The sequence below is a fragment of the Rhinolophus ferrumequinum genome, chromosome 9, assembly GCF_004115265.2.
Source record: "Rhinolophus ferrumequinum isolate MPI-CBG mRhiFer1 chromosome 9, mRhiFer1_v1.p, whole genome shotgun sequence".
Taxonomy (NCBI): domain Eukaryota; kingdom Metazoa; phylum Chordata; class Mammalia; order Chiroptera; family Rhinolophidae; genus Rhinolophus; species Rhinolophus ferrumequinum.
The window spans coordinates 2768443-2793604 of record NC_046292.1 but is presented as its reverse complement, the minus strand read 5'-3'; the positions used below and the strand labels follow the sequence as shown (position 1 = coordinate 2793604).

The 25162-nt window shown below is 51.2% G+C and overlaps 1 protein-coding gene across 2 annotated transcripts in view; it reads right to left on the bottom strand.

The window, feature by feature from the left end:
* Positions 1 to 245: 245 nt before the first annotated feature.
* Positions 246 to 25162, bottom strand: part of AJAP1 (adherens junctions associated protein 1) — a 114135-nt gene continuing 89218 nt past the window's right edge. For both annotated transcript variants that reach the window (XM_033115367.1, XM_033115368.1), the window contains exons 3-6: positions 20729 to 20816; positions 18351 to 18593; positions 16409 to 16540; positions 246 to 9731 (exon numbers count right to left, since the gene is read on the bottom strand). In XM_033115367.1, the coding sequence (XP_032971258.1) occupies positions 16468 to 16540; positions 18351 to 18593; positions 20729 to 20816 (404 nt within the window). In that variant the 3' untranslated portion in view covers positions 246 to 9731; positions 16409 to 16467. The remainder of the gene's footprint in view (positions 9732 to 16408; positions 16541 to 18350; positions 18594 to 20728; positions 20817 to 25162) is intronic.

Here is a 25162-nt window from a genome sequence, read left to right as displayed (position 1 = left end):
GACCCCGGGGAGACGTCTGAGACTCTAAGCACAGCATGGAAACGCGAGCACCCTTTTTCTTAGGAGGACGTCTCGGAGACCATCGCTGAGAAAACGAGTCAACAAAGAACATCCAAAAGAAAGTGCTTTTGAGGTCATGGCCTGAACTCATCGTGATTCTTTTCTCCTTGTTTTCATGGTATGTTTTTTTTAATAGCAACATCAGAGTACTAAATATACACAGGAAAGTTGATATAGGTGTTGCATTTACAACGTTTTCCAAATACATAGCTTTAAAATACAGAAACAACTTAAAAAAAAAATCTGGAATAAAAGTTCACCTGTATGGAAATCACACCCAGGCCCCCACCCCCCGCCCAAATATATCGTGTCATTTCTCTTTATTAACATGGTTATGGTATGCATTTAAAGAAAAACACAAGAATAAACCACAATAGTTCACTCTTTCGGGAAGGTGATCTATAGATATATGTATAAGGACAGCTGTGGTATAGATATATGTATAACACAGAGGTTTGCATGCCTCTGTTGAAAAATAACAAGTGCTCCACGTAAAAGTATAAATAAACACTTAACAGTTTATTGTATCAGAAAATAATTTAGGAAAATCAAAATAAACCCGGTTTGATTATACATGAATGAGGGGGGAAAATAAAGTTCGAAAACATTCAACTTAAAACCTGGGAGAACAGGGCCCTGGGGCCCTCAGCATTTGATTTCTTGTCCTGTGTGTAAGTTTTCACGGTGGGAAAGTTTTCCAGTTCCACGGATGAGCTGGGGGGGGCGGGGGGGACAAACGGGCTCCATGTTTAAACTCATGTAATGAGAGCTGGTGAATTTGGTGTTATTCTAACACACTAGGAGTATGGAAAGGGAAATGACTCCTTCTGAAATCCTTGACGCCCTGATAAATGCCCCGTGTGAAAAATCCAGCCAATAATTTGGACGCTTCTCTGAGTGTTCTGGTTATGCCACGCCCACCCCCAGATGTGCCCAGTGGCCCACACTTGATGATGGAAAAGTAGAACATCCAAAAGGTAAACTGCCTTTTCCACTTAATCCAAGAGACATGCTAATGATAGTGATGGATTCCGTCAACGAGAAGCGAATCTGGCAAAGACGCATGCAAACGCTAGTTGGACTTCCTTTCTACAAAACATACGCTGGAGCCAGAGTTGGCCATTGTGCTACCCGTGAGGCGATCTCTACAACTTGTCCTCACTAGTTCCACACTTAATGACCAGTTTCCCCTGAATCAAACAACAGTGGGAAGGTTTCAGATGCCTCCCTTCTGTTTGGTTATTGGTATTTTCTAAAGAGCATGACTCAACATTTATACCTTTTGGAAAACTTGTAAGACTTTAAAAATGTAACCAACGCATGGCCTTACACTTCCTCCCGTGTCCAGTTTAACGTCTCCTGGGTCTCACTCACGTTCAAGGAGACTCCTGCTCAACAGAACACGTAGGGACTGGTGTTCAGTCCCATTCATCTGTGGTCCATCCATACGTCAATCGGAAGTTAAGGAAACCTAATCAGCTAGGTCACTAAACTTCATGTCAGGCTTTGTTGTGATCGTTCTGCTTTTTATTTAAATAATTTTAACTGGACGGTCACCGTGTTTTGTCTGGGCTCTGGCACCTGCCATGGTGTTTCTCCAGGGAAGGTAAAAGGAAGAAATGATCCAAACGGAGTTGCCAAAAGAAGTAACAAAACAAAACTCTCGCGTTTTTAACAAAACAATTAGCTGCAGCCCCAAACTGGTCACACATTTCCCCAAAGTGTCAGTGTTTCGTTCCAAAACTTCACAGGTTCCCACATCGCCCTCTCACCACGACTGGTGAATGTTTCAGGGGTCAGAGAGTGCCGTGGATATTGTTCCGTCTTCCCACTGAGCAGCACGACACGTGAAGCTCTCTGAAACATTAGCTGAACCTCGGGACATTCCATGTTGTCTTAAGTGGGAAATTCATCTTTAAGGATGAAATTTACGGTCAGTTGATTGCTAAGGTCCTTTCACCCTTCTGGCTTCCGAGGAAACAATTCAAATACAAATGGAAGACAAACAGAAACATAAAAGGAAGTCTGTGTGTAGGTCACGGCAGTTCTGTGCAAGGAACGCATGGCCAAACGTGGGCTCTGTTATGCCTCCTGACGTTTCAAAGCCAGCTGCCCGTCCCTGTCGTGAAGACCCTTTACTGGGAGAACAGTTGTGCTTTTATAGAAGTGGCACAATACTTAAGAGCACCTTAGAGATCCCCCCGCTCTAGAATTTTCATGTGATTTCATGTTTACTTGTAAACTCATCGAGAAGAAACACTCCTGTCGCTTTCTTGACCTCAAGTTGTTGGCAGTCACGTTACTTGATGTTAGAAATGCATATGCATCAGAAAGAGATAATACAGAGTGGAGTTCCCAGAACAAAATGGGCAGAGAGGGAGGGTTCCTCCTGGTGGCAGAGGCTGTTGCACAAAACCCTGTCAACAGCAATGCCATTAGTTTGCTGCTACCCCCATAGGGATCTCAGCAACCTCAGACTTCAGCAAAACCCCTCTTTCCTATTGAAGGTTGGAAATTAGGTTGGGAGTGTCACGTTGGCTTTGAAATCGTCTCTTCTGGCTTGGGATGATTGAATAGGGGAAACGGGTGGGATGGTTCTCTCAGGAAATGGAACAGTGGCCCAGGAGGTGGGTACAATGGTATCTGCCCTCGCAGTTTTCTGGGTAATGACTTGAAACAATTCCATTGGAGGTCCACAAAGGGTCCCCATCCTAGACTCTTAGTGGCGACACATCTTAACGGTACAAGATGGTGCCGATAAGTTGAACTCAGGACTGACTGCACAGCATTCTTGCTTGTCCCATGGGCGACATTCTCCTCCATGTCTGCGAGCAATCATTTGCCAGATTCACTAAGACCAGCATTAACGGACAGTCTGCCAAACCAAAAGCTATGAACATCAACACCAAAGAATTTTGTTGCAGAATTTCAGAAATCCAACAAAAGCTAACCAGTATGGTCAGCTGTTTGTGTCCACAGAAGAATGAAGCTCCTAGGGAGTTATTTGGCGTGGCGAATATTGAGGTGGGATTTACACATGAAAATCCAAGTCTCTGGAGGAGTCTAGTTTAAGGGAGAGACCACCTGGGACAAAACGGATTAATTTGCAAAAAGGAGGGTTTCCTATAATTGGATCCTCTCTGCATCCATTCCTGCCAAACATTACTCAGCAGAAGCTTTACTGGGAGATTCAAGGTATTGGGGAGAGTTAAGTCAGCCCCCAGAGGTTGTATTAGCAACACTCTTGGCTTATTAACCTATTTAATTGATACTCTCCATGGTACGTGTGTGTTCTGACTCCAACCCACACGGAAGAGACAACAGGGCCATTTGCACTTTCCCTGACCCTCCCCCCACTACTCACTGGCTGTTTAAACTACCCCCACCCTATGTGCTTATCAACCTGAGTGCCAGGTGGGCAAGGCTGGCACCGTTTGTACCACGCCTCTTACGCTGAGGCTGGTCCACATCTGACTGAGATTTATGGATTCATTCAAAGCGATTCTCTTTGATTCTAAGCACAGTCACTCTTGGAGCATTTAGCAGGGAACCCATCAAGTGGAAAATGCAATGGACCTACTGGAAGGATGTGTTTTAGTATTTCGGCTCCAACACTGACAACTTATAACCCAGTTGACCATTCTCTTCACTTGCCTCTACGATTGGGTGTGGGCGGTGTATTTCCAAGTGTGGAGTGTGGACCTATGGCTGGTGGTATCTGGGAATCCATGGAGAGAAGCCCCTCACCCCACCCCCAGCTATCCATGCACTGCCTTAAACAGCTTCCTGCTCTTGTGTCATTCTACGTTCTCGGTGTCACCGTGTACACGGCTTTCTCATCAGCCACACCCTATGTGTTTAACCTCCTTCAAACCAAAGTGAAGTAGAACGGAGGAGGTTCTGTGCAAGCAACTCACAGTGGCTGTCCCAGTTCTGGTGGCACTGCTCCCCTGCTAAGGTACAAAGGCTACTACTGGCCCTTTGGCATAAAGGACAACTGTGCACATGGTTAAATTCCCCACTTAGGGACTGTCTGCCTACATGGTGACCAATTTGAACTCTGGAGACTGGCGAGGGCCTGCTTGCTGGCTGATTCTTTCTAGAATCCTTTGAGGTCAAGAGAAGCTCAATCTTTCTGTTTGATGCTTGGGGTGATTCTCTGCCTGTACCTCTTTTTACCCAGTCGTCACATCCAAATGCAAACTCTAAACCTTGGAATCCAAACTGCACAACCATGCTCCACACTACACGGAAGGGCTGGCAGCATCCCTCACCCTGCCAATCACTTAAGCCTTTGCTGGAAGCTCCACAAATAACCCTGAGTGTCACTAACACTCACACATCTTGCCTCTGAGTGAGGGAAGAAGAACAAGCTTGCCTTCATAGCAGAAATCACATACATGGAAAAATAAGCCGGGAAGGATAATCAAAAATTCTCAGATGGTGAGTTTGGCTCATTTATGTGGGCTGTGCTATTTACATTGGAAAACAAACAAAAGATCAAAAAACAATATGGCATAGCAAAGTTGACAAACTGCACCAAAGTAACCACTCCAAAATTACATGAATCACAGCATGTTTTGGAATAACTGCGTACTTAAAGGCAGATGTTGTTTAAGAAGTATGTTGCTAAGTGTGATCCGTGTTGAGAGTCACTTCTGAGAAGGCAGCTGCTTTTCTTACAGGGAAGGATGACGCTCCCTGTGGACTGCATCTGTCCTTGAATGCCTTTGTCCTCGAGAACTGGTTGACCTAATGGCGACGTGACAACGTAGTCATGTGCGTGGGGAGGGGCCCGGGGGAGAGAGTGCTCAGAGAAGAGGGCACGTCCATCATCAGGGTCGTGTCCCTCATCATGGTCCCACCTCTCCATGTCCCATGAAGTCCCATCCTTTCTAGTATGATTGACGGATCCTGGTGGAAAACCAGGGGGGACGGTTTGCAATCATTGGGACATCTTATCTTTGGCATTGCACTGCATTCTTACCCAGGAGGTAGGAGTAAGGTTTTCTTGCTCCCTTCAACCCCAGACCAACCCTTGGTAAGCGAGTGATGACTTCCCGCTAAGAGATGATGGCAAGATGAAGAGACGCAGACAACTGCCACTTCTCTCTCTTCTATCACCTTGTCTGTTGCTCCCTTATCACTTGTCCCTCCTTCTGGGAATTATTTTGTTTGCTTCTATGTTAAGTATCTGCCTCCTCCCAGAGTAGGAAGTAAAACTCAGAAGGGCTGTGCCTGTGTCTTGTCCCTCATTGGGTTACCAACATGGTTCAGGTCTTTGTTGAATATGTGAATGGATCAATGACCAACTAACTGTATGTCTGAGTAGTGTCCTCTTAAAGAACTCACACGGTGAAACAAGAATGGCCCCCGAACCTCCACAGAACTCAGGGGTCTCAGTATCTTTTCCCATCGTGACTTGTGGGATGAATGACTGTAGAAAGGAAAGATAGCTCAGTGGAGTGTCAATATTCACTTATGCTGAGATCTCTCTGATGAAAGAGGGCAACGGTGTCAAAATATGGACAGAGAGAAGGTACGTACTGATGCCATTTTGGAATAAAAGTCATAGAAGGTCCAGTCTGACCATGACAAAGCTGCGAGTCCCAACCCTGAAACTTGGTCCTGGTTCCTTGTCTTATCTTCAAAGAAACTGGGGACAGCCCAGCTTCTTGAGCTACAGGTGATACTGGACAACATGGGAGAAGAAACAAAAGGGATGGAATATCTCTTTGGGCAATAGAATCCAATAGAGACAAACAAAGCAAGAAGGTCAAATCTTTGATGTGTTCCCTTCATAATACAACCAGAAGGAGGTGGACTTCCATGCACAAAATTCCTAAAGACCAAAGCACGAGGAAGGTTCTGCCCGATGCTGAAATGTGGCCGAGAAAGGGCAATATACTTGTGAGAAGGAAGAGTGACTGGACTGCAAGATCGCCGGAGCAATTACTGAATTCCTTGTGGTCAAATTTGGAGAGTTGGTGGGGTTTGCTAACGAGTCCAGGTTTCTAAGTAAAAAATGCTCCACGAAGGACTGAGATGAATATTGGGAAGCTGAATGCAACCTGAGAAGTCCACCCAAACTCAGGATTAGAAAGGACCAGAAACACTAGGGAGAAAATACGGCTTCCTAAGTGGCCTCTCCTTTCCTCGCAAGGACACTAATTCTGAACAGCAACAACCCTCGATGGCTCCCAGAGGTCCCTATGCTTCCACACTGGGCATGAGCAGGCTAGAGCTGGAAGAAAGACTCAGTGGGCACACAGCCTGGCTTTGTGTTGGACACTGCTGGACTCCGAGTCCAGTGGGAGATGGTCAGAAAGCTTTTCTGGCCATGCCTGAAGCATCTACCCCTCAGCACTCAGAACTTGTAAAGTAACCACACCCATGATTGCAACCATATAAAAAAGACACCCAGGGCATGAAGATTAGAAGTGATTCAGGCTAGAAACAGACTGGACCTTACAGCAGAGTTTCCCAAAGCCACGCTCAGCTGTTTTGAAAGCTTTAGGAGTCTGTGAGAAAGTCGGCAATGGACAGTGGTCGGTATGCTGCCCAGGGGCCCGTGATTGTAGGAGTCCAGACAGTAACTGAACGGACAAGATGGAGTTGGACAGAAATTTGGGGACTTGACCAAACCATATCGCCCTCCATTTCTTGACAGAAAATAAAAGCGAAAGCAAATTTAAGGACTGGGTCCGGGGGGGCCGCGATTTGACTCTGCGAGGGAACACCGGGGGATTTGCTAATGGACTCTCAAATCCAGAAGAGAGAACACTGACCGACCCAGAATTAGCCCACAGCCCAGGAAGGCTGGCCTGGCCAAAGTCATCAGACACCGACAGCATGTGTGGGCCTGTGTCCCTAGGGCTGATTTCAAAAAGTGTTGCCCTGTCATTTGATAGACTTCACTGTGGGTGGAGCTGCACTTTGGGAGCCTGCTCGTTTTCATTTATTCTCTCCTTGTACAGAGACGATATTTCAGGACTTTCCCAGGTAACCATTTAAAAAATAAGATAAACCGTCTCTACACAGCCTCCCTCAGTCTCCACCAAACAGTGCGTTCCCGTAAGTGGATTCGTTTGGACAGATGTGATAGCAGCATGAGACTTCCTGGACCATCTCACGGCCCTGCCCTGAGCCTGAGGTGAAGGGGCTGGGCAGGGAGAGGCATTATTTTAAGCTCCCTTTGAAGGCTCGGTGTCCTATGCACCCCAGAAACAGTTCAGGCACCCAGAGAGCAGTCTGGGGAAGGGGCTGAACTGCAGTTGGAGGTAAACTGTGGCCCCACCAGGAATCCTGGGTTCCCGCTGTCAGTCAACAAATGGCCCCCTGCCACCACCTCCTTCCAGGTTGGGCTCAGTGTCACTCAGTGTCAAAGAGCAGAGCAGAAGCTTCCAGGGCCCTGAGGGATGCTGGCAGCCCTGGCCTTGCACTCACACCACGCTGGGCTCACCTGAAACAGGAAGCCCAGCGCCGACCTCCAACAGGAGAGTGATTTCAGGACAATGAGGTGATGAGTTGGATGACAGACTGACAGAGCTGGATGAGGGCCAGACAGGTGGGTCCCAGAAACCTGGAGACCATCACGTGGCCGTAGAGGATGTTTGCGATGCCTTGTATGTGCTGAAACTTTGGGGGGAAATGACAAAACCAAAACCCAAACCAAAACCACGACTTTCCAGATTCTGGAGCAATACCACCAATACAGAGCTTAACGCTATGGTGTTACAAAAACATTTTTTTCCCTCCGCTGGCATCACTTTACTTTCCCATGTTTCAAGAGGTGCAAAAGCGAACTTGGCAAGCACGTTTTAAGATGTTTCAGAGGGAGAGTGATCCCACAGGAAAAATCAGGTCAGCAGCCCAGCCAGAAAGTAGGCAAGAGGTTAGCTGCTGCCTGACCTTTAACCTTTTAACCTGGTCTGGGGGCATTTCACTCAATTGGTTCCGGCGCCCTACTGGTGAAATCCAACTTCCATGTGGGCCGTTTATAGAAGACAGGCCACGAGCACCAGATCTGGGGTCCCCATAAGGAGGAAATGCTGTCTGATGGGGATGAGGGAGGCCCTCAGAGGGCCCCGCCCAACCCTTACAGCTCCCCCTACTGGCAGTAAGACGGACACCAGGGCACCTTCACAAGGTGGGGGTTCTGAGGGAGTCGCCCCGCCTGGGACTCAGCAGTGCTTTGAATGGATTCTGTGCGGTTGGGGTTCTCTGCAACGAGCCTTCAGTGTGGGGTCCTATTTCCACTGGAAAGCTCCGTAGCAGGGTTGTTGATGGCAAAACACAAACGTTGGCCGACAGGAACCCACAAGAGACAGTGTCTTTGCTACAGTCTCCCCTAAGATTCTAAGTCACCCTTGGGCTCAAGAGCAGGCAACTTCCATCCATCAACATGTGGGAAAGAAAAGCAGGACATGCTAGGGCACAGCTCGCGTGGGAGCAGCCTTTTCACACAAACGGGGGCTCCCGTCCATTTCTGAGCTCTGCTCTGACACACACACACACATCATAAGGATCGATTCCTTTAATTTCTGGAACTGGGAAATTTCTTTAATTCGGACTAGGCTTGTATAACACCAAGATGGTCAAGGACCCACCCCCCCCCCCAATCTGACAGTCAGGCCCATTTGTAAGCCGCCAGCTACATAAATGTGACCATGGCATGGCTCTCAGGTAGCGTCTTCAAACAATGACATCAAAAAGATAGTATTTACGTGTGTGCACGTGTGTGTGTGTGTGTGCGCATGTACATAAAACCATGGCATTCTGAATTACGGCCCAAGGTAAGAAATTGCACAGCTGGTGCCACTCACCAAATGTCTAGCAAACGCAGGACGTGTCATTTGGGTCTTTGGGCGTGGGTCGAGGCTGTCCCCGGCATGGACGGCGTTGGAGTACCAGGTCACCAGAAAGAATACGCTCACTCGTGGAACTGCATTTCGAACATATGCATATATATGCGCGCATGTGTTTGTGGGTGCATGTATGAGCATGTGTGTGGTATGTGTGTGTCTGCAAAGTAGAAAACACTGGTTTGTTCTGCTCGTACTAAGCCTGTGAAATAAATCAGATTTTGTAACGGATAACACTTTTTTTTTTTTTTAAAAAAAGGAACATCGAAGGTCTTCAAAAATTGCTACAGTACAAAAAAGTGTGTGTGTGTCTGTGTGTATTTATATATTTATATATACATATATATTAACCAGAAATAGCGACTCTATCGGAAGAGATCCCCACCCCTGTGTTCTGTGAGATTTCTATGCATGGCTCGCTTGGCTTTGGCTTTGTCACCAAGTCTGTCGGGTCCGTACATGGCACATAATGGTATAATTGGCACAGGCTCAGAATCATGGGACAAATCCCAGGCTTCAGCTGCTTCCTGTCCTTCTCGCTTGGTGTCCTCTCCTCTCTGTGTCCAGGTCCTTCCTTGCATTTCTTCTTTCCGTTCTCCAAAGAAAACTGGGAGAAGGCAGTCCCCCATAGGCGTGAGCATTTTTATAAAAATATATTTGGCCTATAGCGTCCTGCTCTGAGATCCCCACCGGCAGACAGAAGTGGTAGGTGCGGGGACCCTCCCCCTTAGATAGTTTAGTTTTAGGTTTTGTGGGGTTTTTATTTTATTCTATTTTTTTTTTTTTTACAGGTTCACCAACGGAATCCTGTGTGGAAAGAAAACAAGAAGAGGTTAAATGGCAGCAGGTCACCGGTGGGGTGAGTCTATGCAGCCTCTGTGAGCCTCGGCAACCAAACCCCGATGGCCCTGCTCCCCGGCTGACAGACACCAAATGTCCTCAGAACACGACAGTGCTCTCACTGCGTTGTGCCTTGTCACCAGGAACTGGCACACAGCTGGCAATTCCGGGCATGAAGTGGGCCCGGGACTCGTGGTAATTAGAGTCGTCGATGGAGAGCAGTTTCTGCTTCCACAGCAGGAGCGGGTCTGGCCTTCCTAAGAGGGAGCATCGCACCCCAAGCCTGCAGGTGACTAAAGGCTCCTGCCCTTTTCCAGCTCCCATCAGCCAAGGGCCCAAGGGCTGCCAGCTCCAGTCCTCGGCTGCGGGAAGCAAAGGAGTCCGTTTCAATCCACTGGAGACTCAGGAGGCTGAGACACAGGAGGCATTAATGGACCACATCGGGAAAAAACACCTCCTGGGTCTTCCCAAGAGGTAATCTTGCCGAAGACAGTCAGTGTGTGACTCACGTGCAGGCCAGGTCAACGGACTGCAAAGAAACAGCAGCTCTTACACAGCCAGCTGTATGCCTCGGAAAACAGAAACCCCGACGTTTTCCTGCCTCATGACAAAACCCCCGAGGTTCACATCCCTCAGAGAGCCAGAGAGCTACAGCTGTCCAAGGCATGGCCAGGTGAGTTAGCACCTTTCCTAGCTCAGCCTGGAGGTGCTTCTGCTCAAAGCTGCAGCTCCCCTACAAGGATGGGGCCCAGTTTCTCTCTACTGTCACTCAGAGCGCCCACCAGCACCCCACAGCTACAGGAAACTAAGATTTTCAAGTAGGATATAGGGGAATGACATTGAACCCTTGTCTCTGCTGGGGATACAAATTAGAAAGTGGGTGGGCGACCCGATGATTCCAGATGAAGTTGGGAAAAACACTCAGCTGGAACTCGAGCATTTTCCTAGCGCTTCCCAGACAGCAGCCAGACTGGCCCTGTCCTAGTCGTTTATGGAGGGGTTCAGAAATACAAATGCCTGGACCCACCTCTGGAGACCCCAAATCAGGTCCCCCGGGCAGGGCCTGGGAATATGGGTTTCTACAAGCTCAGGCCATTACTCAGCTCTTCTTAACAGACTGGGGTGTAGGGCTCTTTTTCTTGAATGGAATAAGCCTCCCAGTGACCCTCGCCAGGACTAAGGGCTGGAAGGCACCCAGATGGGGGACACACCTGCAGGCATAGGACAGCACCCTGCTCAGCCGTCTTCCTTAGCGCCCCCAGGGCCCCCAGCATGTCAGTCTGTTCTGCCTGGGGTCAGGGTGAGGGTGCTCGTTCCCTCCCAGGACCCCTCCCGGTCTGGACCACAGAGGCAGGGCCCCTGGTCATCACCTCACCTGGCCTTCTACCTCAAATGTCACCTGTTCGGGCAACTCCAGGTCTAAATGGAGCAACCAATCACCTCCTGTGGTATCACCCACTCTGCTGTGACAGGGGTGTCCCCTCATGTACAGAAACGGGACATCCCATCAGATGGGGGCAGGATCACCTTGGTACCTTTACTCCAACTCTGCCCCAGCCCCTGCCCACCTCCTCCGATTTCTAGGATTTGGGGGGAGGGGTGGTTTTAAAGGTGAAGTAATTAAAACAGAAAAATGTCCCTCTTGCAGGTTTATCTATCTTCGTTCTAATTTTCTGCGAGTTAAAAAATGTGGAGACAAATACTGTATGAGCCCACTTCCGTGAGGTCCCAAGGGGAGTCAAGTTCACAAAGACTGAGAGTTGAATGGAGGGGACCAGGGGCTGCGGGGCGGGGACAGAGTTTCAGTTTGGGAAGATGGAAAGTTCTGGAGAAGGTGGTGGTGACAGCTGCACAACAATGTGAATGTACCTAAGGCCACTGAACTGTGCGCTTAAAATGGTTAAGATGGTAAACTTTGTGTTATGAGTATTTTACCACCATTAAATTTTTTTTGATATATTTAAAAATATGGGGACACTAAAAGCTGGGCCTGGCGACCACCCGCGCAGTTCTGGTGGCCTGCAACAGTCCCTGGGTTAAGCTGCTGTCCACTGCCCCCGCACGATGACCACCAGCGCCCTCTCCTCGCTCTCAAACAGCTTCGGGTGGGACCAGGAGTCACGGCCGCCTGCCCTAAAAAGGAAGGTTTCCTGCGAGAACCACTGCCAGCTGCTTCTCCATCCTTTATTCTGACCTCTACCAGGTGGGTCAAGGTGAGAGGCACGGCTTCCACTCCTTCGTCGGCCGGCCAGCTCGGGGTTTTCCACAGGATGTCACTGTGCACTTTTCTGCTTAATATTTCTTCAATGCTTCAAGTGCCGACTCCTGGGGTCCTTCCAGAGGCAATCCCGCCTCCACGCCCTCTCACCTCTCCCTCTTGTTTTCCATATTCCAGGCGGCACCCAAATCTCACATTGCAAATCCTTCAAGTGTTTGCTGACGGTCACCTCCCAGCGGAGGCCTTCTGTGGACATCCTCTCCTTTCCTAAACGTGTTCTCTATTTCATTCCTGTATATGAGTATCCGAGCGTCTGGTTCTACCACTTATCAGATACAGGACAAGTTGCGCTGGGTTTTGTTTTGTGTGTCACGGATCCTGCAGGCCCAACTTTGGTTCTCTTGGTTCCAGCTCCATGCCAGACCGGAGAGGGAAAGCAATACTGGATGAAGCTAAGAGAAGAAGCATCTGTGGGAAAGTAGCTTTGTTCTCACCCTTTCACCCTGAAACGACCTGCACGTGCTGCCTGCAGGTGGCTGCTTAAGGGGACAGCCAGCATCAGAGGATTGAGGGAAGGAAAGTCACTCAGAAGACTGACAGAGGGCCACTGGGGGACAGAAGCCTCTTTCCAACCCACAGACATCTGTCTACCCAGCCAGGGAGAGGGAGGGGACACAGGGGGAGGGGGAGAGGACGAGAGAGGGAAGGAGAGAGAGATTGCGTGCTCCAACCCCAAGCTTTGACTTGCCATTTTAAGAGCAGGGCTGCTTCCTGCACAGGTGGATGGGTTCCTGGCAAGGGGCTCCTGCAAGGGTGGCATCACCCCAACAGGCCAAGAGGGGAGGTCGGGGGCTACCCCAGCCACCTTTTAGGCCTGCCGTACATTCTCGCCAAAACCCTGCTGCTGGCACTCAGCTCAAAGAGAGGGCTCAGGTTTACCTGCTCTGAAGGCTCAGCTCATGAGCCTCGCAGCTGGGCACGAACCCTGAGAGGGGACAGAAAGGGAGGTTCAGTCCAGGCTCGTTGGAATGACAGAGGCAGTGAGCCCTGGACCACCTGGCTGAAAAAGGACACCTGCATGGGTGTCCACCCAACGTTTCCAGCCAGAAAGGGAAGCTGTATGATGCCAAGTGATCTGAGAGATAGGGATCTGGGATAAATTCTGGCTTTGGAGGAACCAGTGCCCTCTGCTGCCTGGAAGTGGATTCTGGGCTCACCTGGCACCGCCAGCTACAAGCCACACGGTAGGGGAAGGGCTTAATGATCAGTGACTGCTTTTGCCAAACCAGGGAATGGAGTCCCCTGGAGCGCCACAGCTGTGAGCTAATTTCTCCACATGGGGAAAGGGCTGTTTTCCCACAAAGTTTTCCTTGGTGCTGGTTAGTTTTCCTTGGTGCTCAGCTTGCTGGGGATGGTTTCCAGAAGGGCCTGGATGTTGCTTTAACAAAAGTGTTCCCTTTGAATGACAAAAGCTGGATATTCTGTTAATGGATTTCTTTCTTTTTTTTTTTTTTTTAGAATAAAATGGTGAGGCTCAGGTGCTTTTCTTGTTTTTTATTAGTTATATCTTCAGTGTGTTTTTGAAACTAATAATACCACATGATTTATTTCTCTCTTGCTTTGGATACAAGAGCCTTTATTACTTTGCAGGCTCTATTCGGGATGAAGTGGCCTCGGCAAGGCAAGCATGTGAGCACTAATGACGTTTTCTGAAGTTTGCCTGTTGTATGAAAAATGACAGGAAATTAGCCCACAAACCAGTGGCAGATGAGTGTCTGAGGTCCCTTTCCTTGGAGTAGCAAAGGCTGGCTTCATTTTATCTTGTCCAGGGCATTCAATCAGGCTTCACCGTGGAAGTGGTCTGAGGCTAGAATGTTCTAGAATCTATCTTAGAGAATGAATCTAGGAAAACAGAGTGAACGCCTGCCTGGGCTAGGGCACCTGTGTCCAGCAGCCCGGGCACTGCCGACAACCTGCCTGCGGGGACCTGACCTTGGCCACGTCTGGGTCCCAAGTGTGCGTGTGGCTTAGCGTGAGCAGACGAGACGGTGTGGAAACACACTGCTACATCATCATTAAATATGCATTTGGAGAGGTTTAACATCTATGCCCGAGATAAATATCTCCACTGGCTCTTAAACCTTAATTAAATGTTGTAGTATTAATTGCTATTTATTTAAGGGGCAATCGGTACCTTAGTAAATCTGAGAGATTCGCCTGGTTATTGTCCGCTAGATGGTCGTGTCCAGGCATTAATTGCGAGAACCGGGGACACTCAGACTCCGCATGTGTTCCAGCGAGTGACAAATGTGTCTTTCCGACACATCACATCGGAACCTTCAAGCATTTATCAAGGACTAACAGGGCTGCTTGCGTAACCCGCCTGGTCCGCGTCTGCGGGAATCAGAGATGCTGGAGCAAGCCCACGCCATGTGTCCACGGTTGGGCGCGGACCAAGTCCTGCAAGCTCTCACTTCCCCAAACCACCCACACAAGATCCACAGCGAGGGAGTCACGCTCTTTGGACACTGAGGCGTTCCCTCCTGCACATGGGGTGGTCCCCAAATCTTCTCAGACACAGCTGGAAAGTGCGGACCAGACACTGCGATGCTTCGCTGCCCCACCACTTACATGCTGAGCGACTGTGGGTAAGTGACTTCACCTGTCCATGCCTCACTTTCCCCATCTGTAAATGGGGCTGATGGGAGGACTGAGTGAGGTCCCAGATACCGAGAGTGCTCCGATGAGCTGCCATTTGATCGTCTTCATTAGGGAACTGTCCCCATGGCCGAGGCTACCTGAAGCCAAAGAGGTATCGGCATCCCGGCTTGTGGGCCTGCAGCTCTTGGGGGAAGGGAGCGGAGGTCTTGGAGGTACAGGGACAGCATGCTTTTACACATTTTAAAATTTCTGACAGAGAGGCTGGCAACCACAGGTATGTTACATGATGGAGGCTTCACTGGGCAGGCGGGAACTCCAGAGTTAATGAGCAAGGTCCCAATGGCTCATGTGGCCGGAACAAAGGGAGCTCCAAGGAGGTGAATCACCTCGAGGCGGCAAAGGCCCCAGCTTCTGACGGCTGGGCTGTGCCCGGCGCCTCTGGCCCTCGAATGTGTGGACAGGCGGCATCTTACCTGCCTGCCACACAGTCTCAGCAACGGCCGCTGGGGGAAGGGCTCGCTTTTCACTCTAATCTAATTAGATTTCTTTGCCCATTGGCAGAACACGGCACCGAGCAAGTCACTCTGGCTTTGGGACAGGAAGTGAGGTCTGGAGACTTGATTTGGAGTTAACACGCAATTTATTAGGAACTGACTAATCCATTCCTGCTTCTGGAAGCAGCTGGCTCCTGCGGCCCAAGCTAAAGGCTGTGAGCTGAGTCCCTGCAGGGTCCCGTGTGTACCCCAAAAACACCTACCTGCCTCGGGCCCTTCCCCCCACTTAACAGTCACATTGTCAATCATTCAGTCCTCACATCAGAAGGGGAGCAAAAGTAAGAGAAATTATCTTCAAACATCGATAATCCTCCTAGTATTGGGTGCCCGACAAATGGAAGGGACCTGATGTCACATTTAGAAGGGATAGCTGGAGTGGGGGGATGGCCCAAAGGGGGGGTTCTTGGAAAACCTAGCATCCAAGAGAAAAACAAATTGAAAACACCCAAACCCTGGGTTGCATTGATGACTGTACATAAGGAATGAGCAGTCATGGGGGCGAAATCCTCTCCCCCAGCAGCCCGAGTGTTCAGGAGACCCTCTCCCCCAGCAGCCCGAGTGTTCAGGAGATCAGCAGAGAAGAAAGCAATTTAACGTTAGTGTTAAAGTTAATATCATTGAAAGCAAACCAAATGTTCCCATCCAGCAGAGCGTGGAAAACGCGTCCTGCGTTGGAGCCAGTTCCTAGTTTCAAATTAGTGGATGTCGCTGCTCTCCATTTTCTTTATCATTTTCTTTCTTATCCCTTAGTTTTATATTTCAAATGTGTATTTGAATTCTGCTCTGCACTGCCCTCCCCACCCATGGAAAGACATGTGATGAAGGCGTGAAGCCCGGCCCCTTAGCCGCAGCCCTGATCACTCCCTGTTGAGGGAAGTGGGAGCTGTAATTGTACCTCGTTTCCAGGGCGAGTCTCCCTGCCCTACAGTGGCCTTCCTTGGGGACGGACAGGCCCAGACAAACAGCCGGGGTGCTGAGTCGGGGTCCTTGAGTATCTGTCATGCCCCCCACTGGGACATGGGGGCACTTCGAACAAGTGCGGCAGAGACCACAAGCCCAACTCTGGTTAGCTCAGAAAGCTAATGCCCCTGGACTCGCTCCCGCCACGCCGCCATGTGGGAAGGGCACCCAGTTACCCCAGAGCGAGGACGGCATGGGGGAGGCGAGGCACAAGCAAGAAGGAACCAACGTCCAAAACAAGAGGTACGTACCATGAAACAGACACGTGGCATCTGTCCCGCCCCCAGGAGGTAAAAAAGACTTCGGCCAGTCAGCAGGAGATCTCAAACCATTTCTCAGACACAAAGGCCACAGGAATAAGATGCCGATCAGAAGAGGAGGGTCTGCAGCAAACAGAAAAACAGGCTTCTGGGTGCTGGTCCAGGACCGGCAGGCAGGCGGGGCCGGCGGGCGGGGCCGGCGGGCGGGCGGGGCCGGTGGGCGGGGCCGGCGGGCGGGCGGGGCCGGTGGGCGGGGCCGGCCTGCCGCAGGAACCTGGCTTCTCGAGTGGAAAGGAGTCCCCGGGACAGTGATGCTCAGCTTCACCCCCTGGCCTTCGCGGGAAGGGACCCTCCCCCTCCCTGTGACCAGCTAAGGCCCCGCCCCCTCCACCCTGCCTGCCTGGAAAGACACAGAGCCAGAGGGAGGGATGGGAGCAAAGGGGGCTCTGGTGTGGGACCCTGAGGCTGGTGGTCTAGCATGGTTGTGCCTTCTCCAGATTGTAGTATTTCAGCTGTGGGACCGCACAAAGCCTGGGGACTCCACATATGTTATCACACACCATGGAGACGGCAGGGCCAGGCTCCTAATGTGGCTTTCCAGTATTCTGCTGCCTCTGAGTCTAAGCTCCCACTTCCCAAGGCCAGTGAGAGACAACAGAGCATTCCTTTAAGTCAAAAAGCAAGAACCTTTTCTACCCCACGCTTCCTCGCCAGGGCGTAAGGGTGCCAGCTGTGCCCTCCCTGCCCACAGACAGGGTTCTCACATGACACAGGGGCAGAGAGTGGGACAAAGTGAAACAACAATGACTGGTCCACAACCCGTCCCCTCCCTTCCCCCACAGGCTGAAGCACTGACCGGTGCTTCAGGTTGGCCTGGATTCATATCCAAACCAAAGCCCACACCCAGCAAAATGGTCTGAACAGCCTTCTGCCAATTCTTTGTGAACTCAGCCCTCTGGAAGGCTGGGGTGTGAAAAACGAGCTCCGCAGTGTCGTTCAGTGAGAGCAAAGTCGTGTTGAGAAGGACGGCTCTGAGGTTTCCTCTCTCCGTTCTCTGCGTCTGGGAAAGGGGCATCTCAGACAGCACACGGCAGGTCAGAGGGGCGGCAAAACGGTGTTTAAGGAGCAGCTGCCGTCTTCCGGGCAGGACAAGCTTCGTGAACTACGGGCACTACAGACAAATGTCCCCGGCTGGGTTCTGGGAGGAACCATCAGGGCACCTGGGGGAGTGTCCTCAGCTGCCAGTCCTGCTGCCAACAGTGGGCCTGTTGAGTCAGCCTGATATCCTACTCATTTCCTCCAGATTAAGTCTTTGGGGAATTTTTTTTTTTTTAATTTATAAAATGATGCATGAGTGCATGCTCACTTAAAAAAAAAAAATGCTCATCGATGTTTTCATCTAATTCCAGATAAACCTTCCGATGCTGACTCAGGGTTTCTGAAGCACTCCCAGGCACGGTTTCAGGGGCATGTCTTCTTTGAAGGATTACACGTGATTAATAAAAAAGAGCATTGAATGACCAGCAATCTGGCTGGTGTTGGCTATTTTTTGCTAGATTACCTGCTGACGTTTTATTGATGGGGTTTGATGGGGTTTGGAGACACTGAGCAGGGAGGGGCCCATCAGGACCGGCTGGCATGTAAGAGGCCCGGTTGCAAAGCAGACTTTGGACTCTGGCACTGATGCCCGCTGAGCCAGCCCCATGCGGCATGGGGGGTGGGAAGGCCTTCTGGCCCTACCCCAGGGTGCGGTCCCGGAGGAAATTCTGGCTGCTGCGTCCTCTCTCTGGCGGTGAAACGCCAGTCTAGCCCATCCGTCCTATTTTACCACATTAGCTGCTTGCATTCGACTGGACCCTGAGACATGTGAAGGGTGCTCCCCCGCCACCAGTCAACAGCCCTGTAACAATGCTGTGCCCAAGCCTGAGCTTACCGGTTCCCGTTAAACGTGGATTTGAACTCCCCCGTCGAGTGCAGCGTCTCTTCGGTGTACACGGGCACAGACGCCCGGACACACTCGTGCGAACACTGGAGGGTCTCGTTGTAAGCCGTGAATATGTCCAGGCTGCTGGGCACCCGGCCGGGGGTGAAGTCCGTCAGGTTCTGACAGCTCTCTTCCTGCTGGGTGATCTTCCGTTGGTGGCTGTTCCTCCGAGTGTTCCCGCTTTGGGCACAGCTGGAAGAGAGAGAAGTTGAGGTACGCATGGGGGAGCAGGCAGAGGTCGGAACCCGCAAACGCAACGCTGGCACGGAGCCCATACGACCTTCGTCTCTAGGTATTAATTATACACCATTAAATATTAAATGGTAATTCCCAGCCTCTCCAGAAAGATCAACCACAATCAAGCAATCAGCACTTTTTTATTTTAAACCTAGAATTTGAATTTTAAATGTGGCCGTTACTGCAGGGAGAGTTATGAAGCATGTGGCCGGGCTGTCTCATCTCAGAGCTGAGGCCTTGTTTGGCCAAAGAATGTCAGCTGAAGAGGGGTGCTGACTTGGTTTCCCCAGGAATGCCTCCACGGGATGAAAACTGATGGGTACTTGTGGGGAAGCGTTTGGGTCCAGGTCGGGGTGGCCTGATCATTCATTTTGGATCGGACTACACAATTATCTCTGGGGACAGTTGGGGAGTTAGGCACCCCGTGTCCTTAGCCCCTCCCTGCCAGGCCCACGATGGTGAACATGAGCCTGGACCGTCTTCCTTCGTCCTCACTGGGCCTATTGAGAGAACTGTCCTGTATACCTGCAGGACACTGGCCCCGTTCCTCTGGACCACAGATGTCCTAGGTGCCACCTAGGACAGATATGGGACTTTCCGCCTAGTCGGCCAAGCGATCTGAAGAGGCAATGATCAGTGACCCCCCTGTCCCCAACGTCACTCTGGCAAGTTCACGAGCAGGATGGGTGGATGTGTCATCCCCTCGGAGGAGGACAGCTAGGACATTTGGGAAGCTCCCACTTGGGGGCTTCTCTTCTCCCTCCTCTGTATGCTCAGAGCTTATGCAGACAAGAGAATCGCAACGTGGGGTTTGTGAGCCCCCCTCCCTATAAGTCCTGCTGTTTCCCTGCCTTGGTCTCCCAATAAGAGGAACCCCAATTGCTGATGTGGAAACCCCAGCCCATAAATGAAGGTGAGAAGGTGACTGCAAGTCAGGGTACTCCCAAGGTCATGGAACCCACTCATCCCCTGGGCTGTCTTCTCCGAAGGGCATTTTGAGGGCTTGTTGCAAACCCAGTATGTGGGGACTCCAAAGGGAAGCTGGCCCGCCTGTCACACAGCAGGTCACAAGTCCGCTGTCTCCCTGGGGGAGGAGCTTTTCCTTTAAGACGACCAGTAAGATGTGCCTGCCATGCATGCATGTGGTCCACCCTGCCCAGGAAACCCCACTGGGAGCCGAGCGCTGTCCTTGTCGTCTGTCCCGGAAAACGCCGAGTCCCGGGCTGGCCAGCCCTGCAGAGCTGGCTTCAGGGTGTCGCTGGGACAGCGTGAGGTCGGCTGTGGCTCCGTGCCCCTGCTCCGTAATCCCAGCGACTGGCTGTCGATCGCCGCATCGCACCGTCTGGACGCTCAGGCAGCTCCCACTCACCAGCCCCATCGGATTTTCTACCACTGTCTGCCAGCAGTGGGGAGTCATTTGGGTGTATTCCTCTGGGAGGGAGTTTAAGCTTTGATGCTACAAGGAGCCACCTTTGCTGGAGGAGTGGCTGTAGGCAGACGGGGGTCACCCAGCAGCTCCCTGATTTTCCCAGGGGTGTAGTAGGTATGTACACCCAACAAGGCCAACCTCAAAATAGGCCAATTCCAAGGAAAATAGGCAAAGACGGGCTGCCTGGAGCAAAACGATAACCTACTTCAGCAGACACGGAGTGGCTGTTTGAGCAAAGAAGGATGCAGAAGAGGCGGGTCCAGCGTCAGTGCCCAGGACAGCGAGGGGCAGGCTCAGCCCTCACCCAGGCTGCTGGTAGCAAATAAAGAAAAAGGGTTGTGCCCAGGTGGGCATCTGAGAGAAAGGATTCAGACACAGGGGACACCTGCTGCCTGGCAAAGTGAGTCCTGAAAGCCGGCTCGCTTGCAGGCTTCAGAGCGTGCCTCAGTGAGGGGACAACCCCAAAGGGCAGTGTCAAAGGGGATGGCGCCCGTGGCCGGCCACACTGCCCCAGGGCTGAAGGTGAGCGGGTTGCTGGAGGGCAGGAAATCAATCCCCTGGGCTGGGGCCTAGGGCCGGGTTTGCAAAGCGGGGTCTTTCTGTGCACACCTCCCGGGGACTGCCGTAGCCCCCGTTTCCCACAAGGGCCGAGGATCCTTACCAGTTTTTTAAGACAAGAGTTGTAATCAGAGCAGCTATGACCATGATGAGGGAGACGGTGATTGTGATAATCTGATGGACAGCCAAACCTGGAAACAGAGAATGGGAGACAGGGGAGATGTAAAACCAGGGTCATGGGGTGGAGGGGTCCAGGAAGGGGACCCGTCCTGTTAACCTGGCTACAAGTGTGGCTACAGGTCCCGTGTGTCCGTACAATCTGCACGTGCCCGGCAAGGGGCCACAGTGGGCGGCTGCGTGCGAACAAGACAGGCACTGAGCCCACTCCTTACCCACCAGGAGCTGGCAGGTGCTGTGGGCACCAGGGCTGCTCTTACCTAGAGCCCGGGAATAAGGCCCCAGCCCCAGCTCGCTCCTTCCAATGGCTCTTCAGTCCCTGAGCCGTGACCTGGCCTAGGGGCAGGTGCAGAGCCCCTCACCTGGGGCACGTAAGCTCCAGCTGAGGCGTCCCCCAGGACCTGTCACCACTCTTTGCTCTTCCCACCTCGGGAAAGTTCTGCTGCCTGATTCAGAGCACTGGGGCAGCTGGCCTGCTAGTGGGGTCAGGGGTGGGCCTGGGCCTGGAGGAGCAGGGATGGCCCAGGATTACAGGAAGGTGGGGAAGACAGCTTTCGGACTGTGGGGCACTTGGACTTTGGAAACGTCGTCCTCTTCCCAGAGTTCTCTCCAGAAGCTCACTGCCTGATGAGGTTTCAGGTAATAAAGGATCCAGGCCCAGCAGAGGGTGTGTGGTCTGGCCCTGCTGTGTGTGTGTGGACAGAAGGACGGGCCACTCCAGAAAGAAGGCAGCCAGAGCCCCGACCAAGAGCTGCCTGCTAACCCCACATGTAGACGGCCCAGGATGGCCGTTCTCGTCCATACTCTCCCTCTGTCCCCGACCCCTGAGCCATGTCCCACTAACCAGACGCAGGGGGAGGGAGGAAAGGCAGGCTGGTGACAGCTCCCACCTCAGCCCCCCACCCCAGCTTTGTTCTTGCTGACAACACATCTGGAACATCCTTCCTGGGATGTGGACACAAGGGACACACCCTGTCTGACTCCACTGGTCAGTTAGGGACACCTGGAAGGTCCAGGGCTCTGGCTACGTCCTCCTGCTACAGCACGAACCTTACCTGAGGGGCCGGGTGCTAAAGGTCATGAGAGGCTCTGCAGAGACCCTGCAGGTGGCAGCACTTCCGGTGCTGTGCTGACTTCTGGTGTTCTGAGACATTTGAGCATCTGTCTCTCTCCACCCGTGGAACTCCATCCTGATGTCCATTTGCAGAGTCCCACCCATCACACCCGAGGACGCTGGCATGTCCTGGGGTGAGAATGACGCGTGCACGGGTTCCCGTGTGCAGGGTTTCTGAGAGTAAGATTTTTCTGGCAGCATCCCATACCCCAGTGCTCAATTCGTGGCACCTGCAGCAAACCTCTAGGACAGCTTTTCTTCTCCTCTAGGATTTGCCAGTGGGGCTAAGCTAATTATATCACATGGACCACTCACCACCCTCAGTATTACTGGTCTATTCACCAGCTTCATTGAGACTCAACTCAGACAATGTTGGCAGAGAGGGTTCAAAAGGATGCCCCATTTAAGAGACAACAAGGGAGGATGGCTGCTCCGTGTCCCTTCACCCTCCATCCACATACTCGCTCTGGCACAGTCAAGAGACCGCTATAATGTTTTAAAGACTAAGTGCTCATCCTGTGTCTGTGCTTCCTGTGATCAGAAGGAAGCTGGTGATGAGAATGATGATGGTGATGATGGTGGTGATGGTGGTGATGGTGATGGTGATGGTGGTGATGGTGATGGTGATGGTGGTGATGATCGTGGTGGTGATGGTGGTGATGGTGATGATGATGCTGGTGATGGTGATGATGGTGGTGATGGTGATGGTGGTGATGGTGATGGTGGTGGTGGTGATGGTGGTGGTGATGGTGGTGGTGATGGTGGTGATGGTGGTGGTGATGGTGGTGATGGTGGTGATGGTGGTGGTGGTGATGGTGGTGGTGATGGTGGTGGTGATGGTGGTGATGGTGGTGGTGATGGTGGTGATGGTGATGATGTTGGTGATGGTGATGATGGTGGTGATGGTGATGATGATGCTGGTGATGGTGGTGATGGTGGTGATGGTGGTGGTGATGGTGGTGGTGATGGTGGTGGTGATGGTGGTGATGGTGGTGATGGTGATGACCCCAGGCATGTTCACCAAGCAATTGTTAGGTGTGTATTACCCCGTTAATCCTGGTGATAACTCTCAAAGGTAGATACTCTCATCATAAATTATGGAAATGAAAACTACCTGGGCAAGTTTGTGTAAATTCTTTGGATCACAGAAGATCCACTGGCTGCAAAGTCTATGCTAAGAGCAGCAGTATTATATGATTCTGAACTCAGACTTTGTTAATCTCCGTTTTGGCTTTGACCCGGCAGCCTCACTTATTCCCACAGAGAGATTGGCACCTCTACCCTCTACATTCCTGGGGAAGAACAAGCTTCTAAATCATAAAGACAGGTGCCTCAGCCTCACCACCTCCTCCATTGGTAGACTCCTTGGGAGTGCTCCAGGCCCAGGCCAAACGCCTCTTAGCCACTTCTTGGCAGGTCACACCCCACTCCTCACATCAGGAAATGAGTCTTTGTTCCTTGGGCTAAACCTGCCACCTCTAGGTCAGCAGAAGTCAGTGCCGATGGAGGGGGTGAGGTTAAAGCACACCGAGTGGCAGTGAGCCCTCAGGAGCAGTGGGGACTGGCTCGACTGAGAGGCCAGGCCCAGCTGGAGGCACTGAGAGTCCCTTTGCTACAGCAGGACACTGTTGTCCATTCCCCAAAGTCTGCAGGGCCAGAGGAGGCCCTGTCACTGCCAGATTTTGAGCCGTCATCTTGTTACCCTGGAAATTCTTCTGCTACATTGAGTATCTGCAGTGGCCAAAGCCTTTAGAGGGGAGGAGCTCCGTGATCAGCTGTGTCTTAGGAGTTTAATGCCCTCCCGTTCCCCTGTGGGTGAGGACGAGAAAGCACTGACTCTTCTCTTCCAGTGGATGGGAGAAGCTGAGGTCCAGAGGGAAATATGGTTGGCTCAAGGGACCCCCCGACTTATGACTCTAAGAACAAAGTTCGGCCCACTGTCTGAGGTCTTCACAAGTCTCTGAGCCCCTTGAGAAAGGGACCAAATCTTCATCACTGTGATACCAGCCTGCCCCACCCAGCACTGCCTGACACAGTGGCTGTGTGACATAGTGTGGAATCCCTAACTGAAAAGTAGAAAATAAAACACCAGGGAACAGGAAGAAAGGTAATGCCATCATTGCAATGTTTGCCTTGCTCTGGAGGCCTTTCTCCTGCCGTCAGTGCGACATAGGACATGCCAAATTAAAATTTGGAGGAAACGTTATGTGGGTTAATAACCAGCTAAGATCATCTGGGTGGAAACATAACAATAAGATAATGGCTATGATTTCTGGGAAGGCTGCTCTACACCCGTCTTCACACATGTGACCAACGTAATCCATCACCCATCCTGCATTTTTGCAGCCCACCTGACTGATGAGGAGCCTGACGAGAAAAGAAGTAAAATGTCCTTCAGCAGAGCCAGCATGGCAGCCATTCTGTGCTGTGGAGCCCCAGTAAAAATCCAACATCTAACTCCAAATCTAACATATACATTCCGGTAATAGCATTGGTTTGGGACAAACTTCTCTCTACTTCTCACATAGTTTACAGTGTTCCCCCTCTCTGCTGGGGATACGTTCCAAGACCCCCAGTGGATGCCGGAAGCCACGGAAAGTAGGAATTCTAAAGATACTATGTTTTCTCCTGTACATATATACCTAGCATAAAGTTTAATTAGGCACGGTAAGAGATTAATGACAGTAACTAATAATAAAACAGAACAATTATAACAATATACTGTAATAAAAGTTATGTGAATGGCTTTGGGACCATTATTATTAAGTAAAATAAGGGTTATGTGAACACAAGCATTGGGATAGCATGACTTTCGATCTGATCCCCGAGACGGCTACCAAGTGACTAACGGGAAGGGAGTGTGAACAGTGGAGATGCTGGACAAAGGGACGAGTCACGTCCCGGGTGGGGCGGAGCGGGAGGGCAAGAGATTTCATCGCGCCACTCAGAACAGCACACAATTTCAAACATATGGATTGTTTAGTTCTGAAATTTTCCAGTTAATATTCTTGAACCACAGTTGACCCCGGGTAACTGCAACCTCAGAAAGCGAAACCACAGATAAAGGGGGACTCCTGGACTTGCAAAGCAAATAGTGTTGTGCTTCAACGCCTGGAACTTAGGTCCCGATGGGCCACTGGGCTCGTGCAGAAGGAATAAAAGGCCACAAGACCCCATGGTCATGATGTTTGAACAGGACGAGCCTTTTGACATGTGCTAAATGTAGGAAGCAGGTTGGAAGACGGA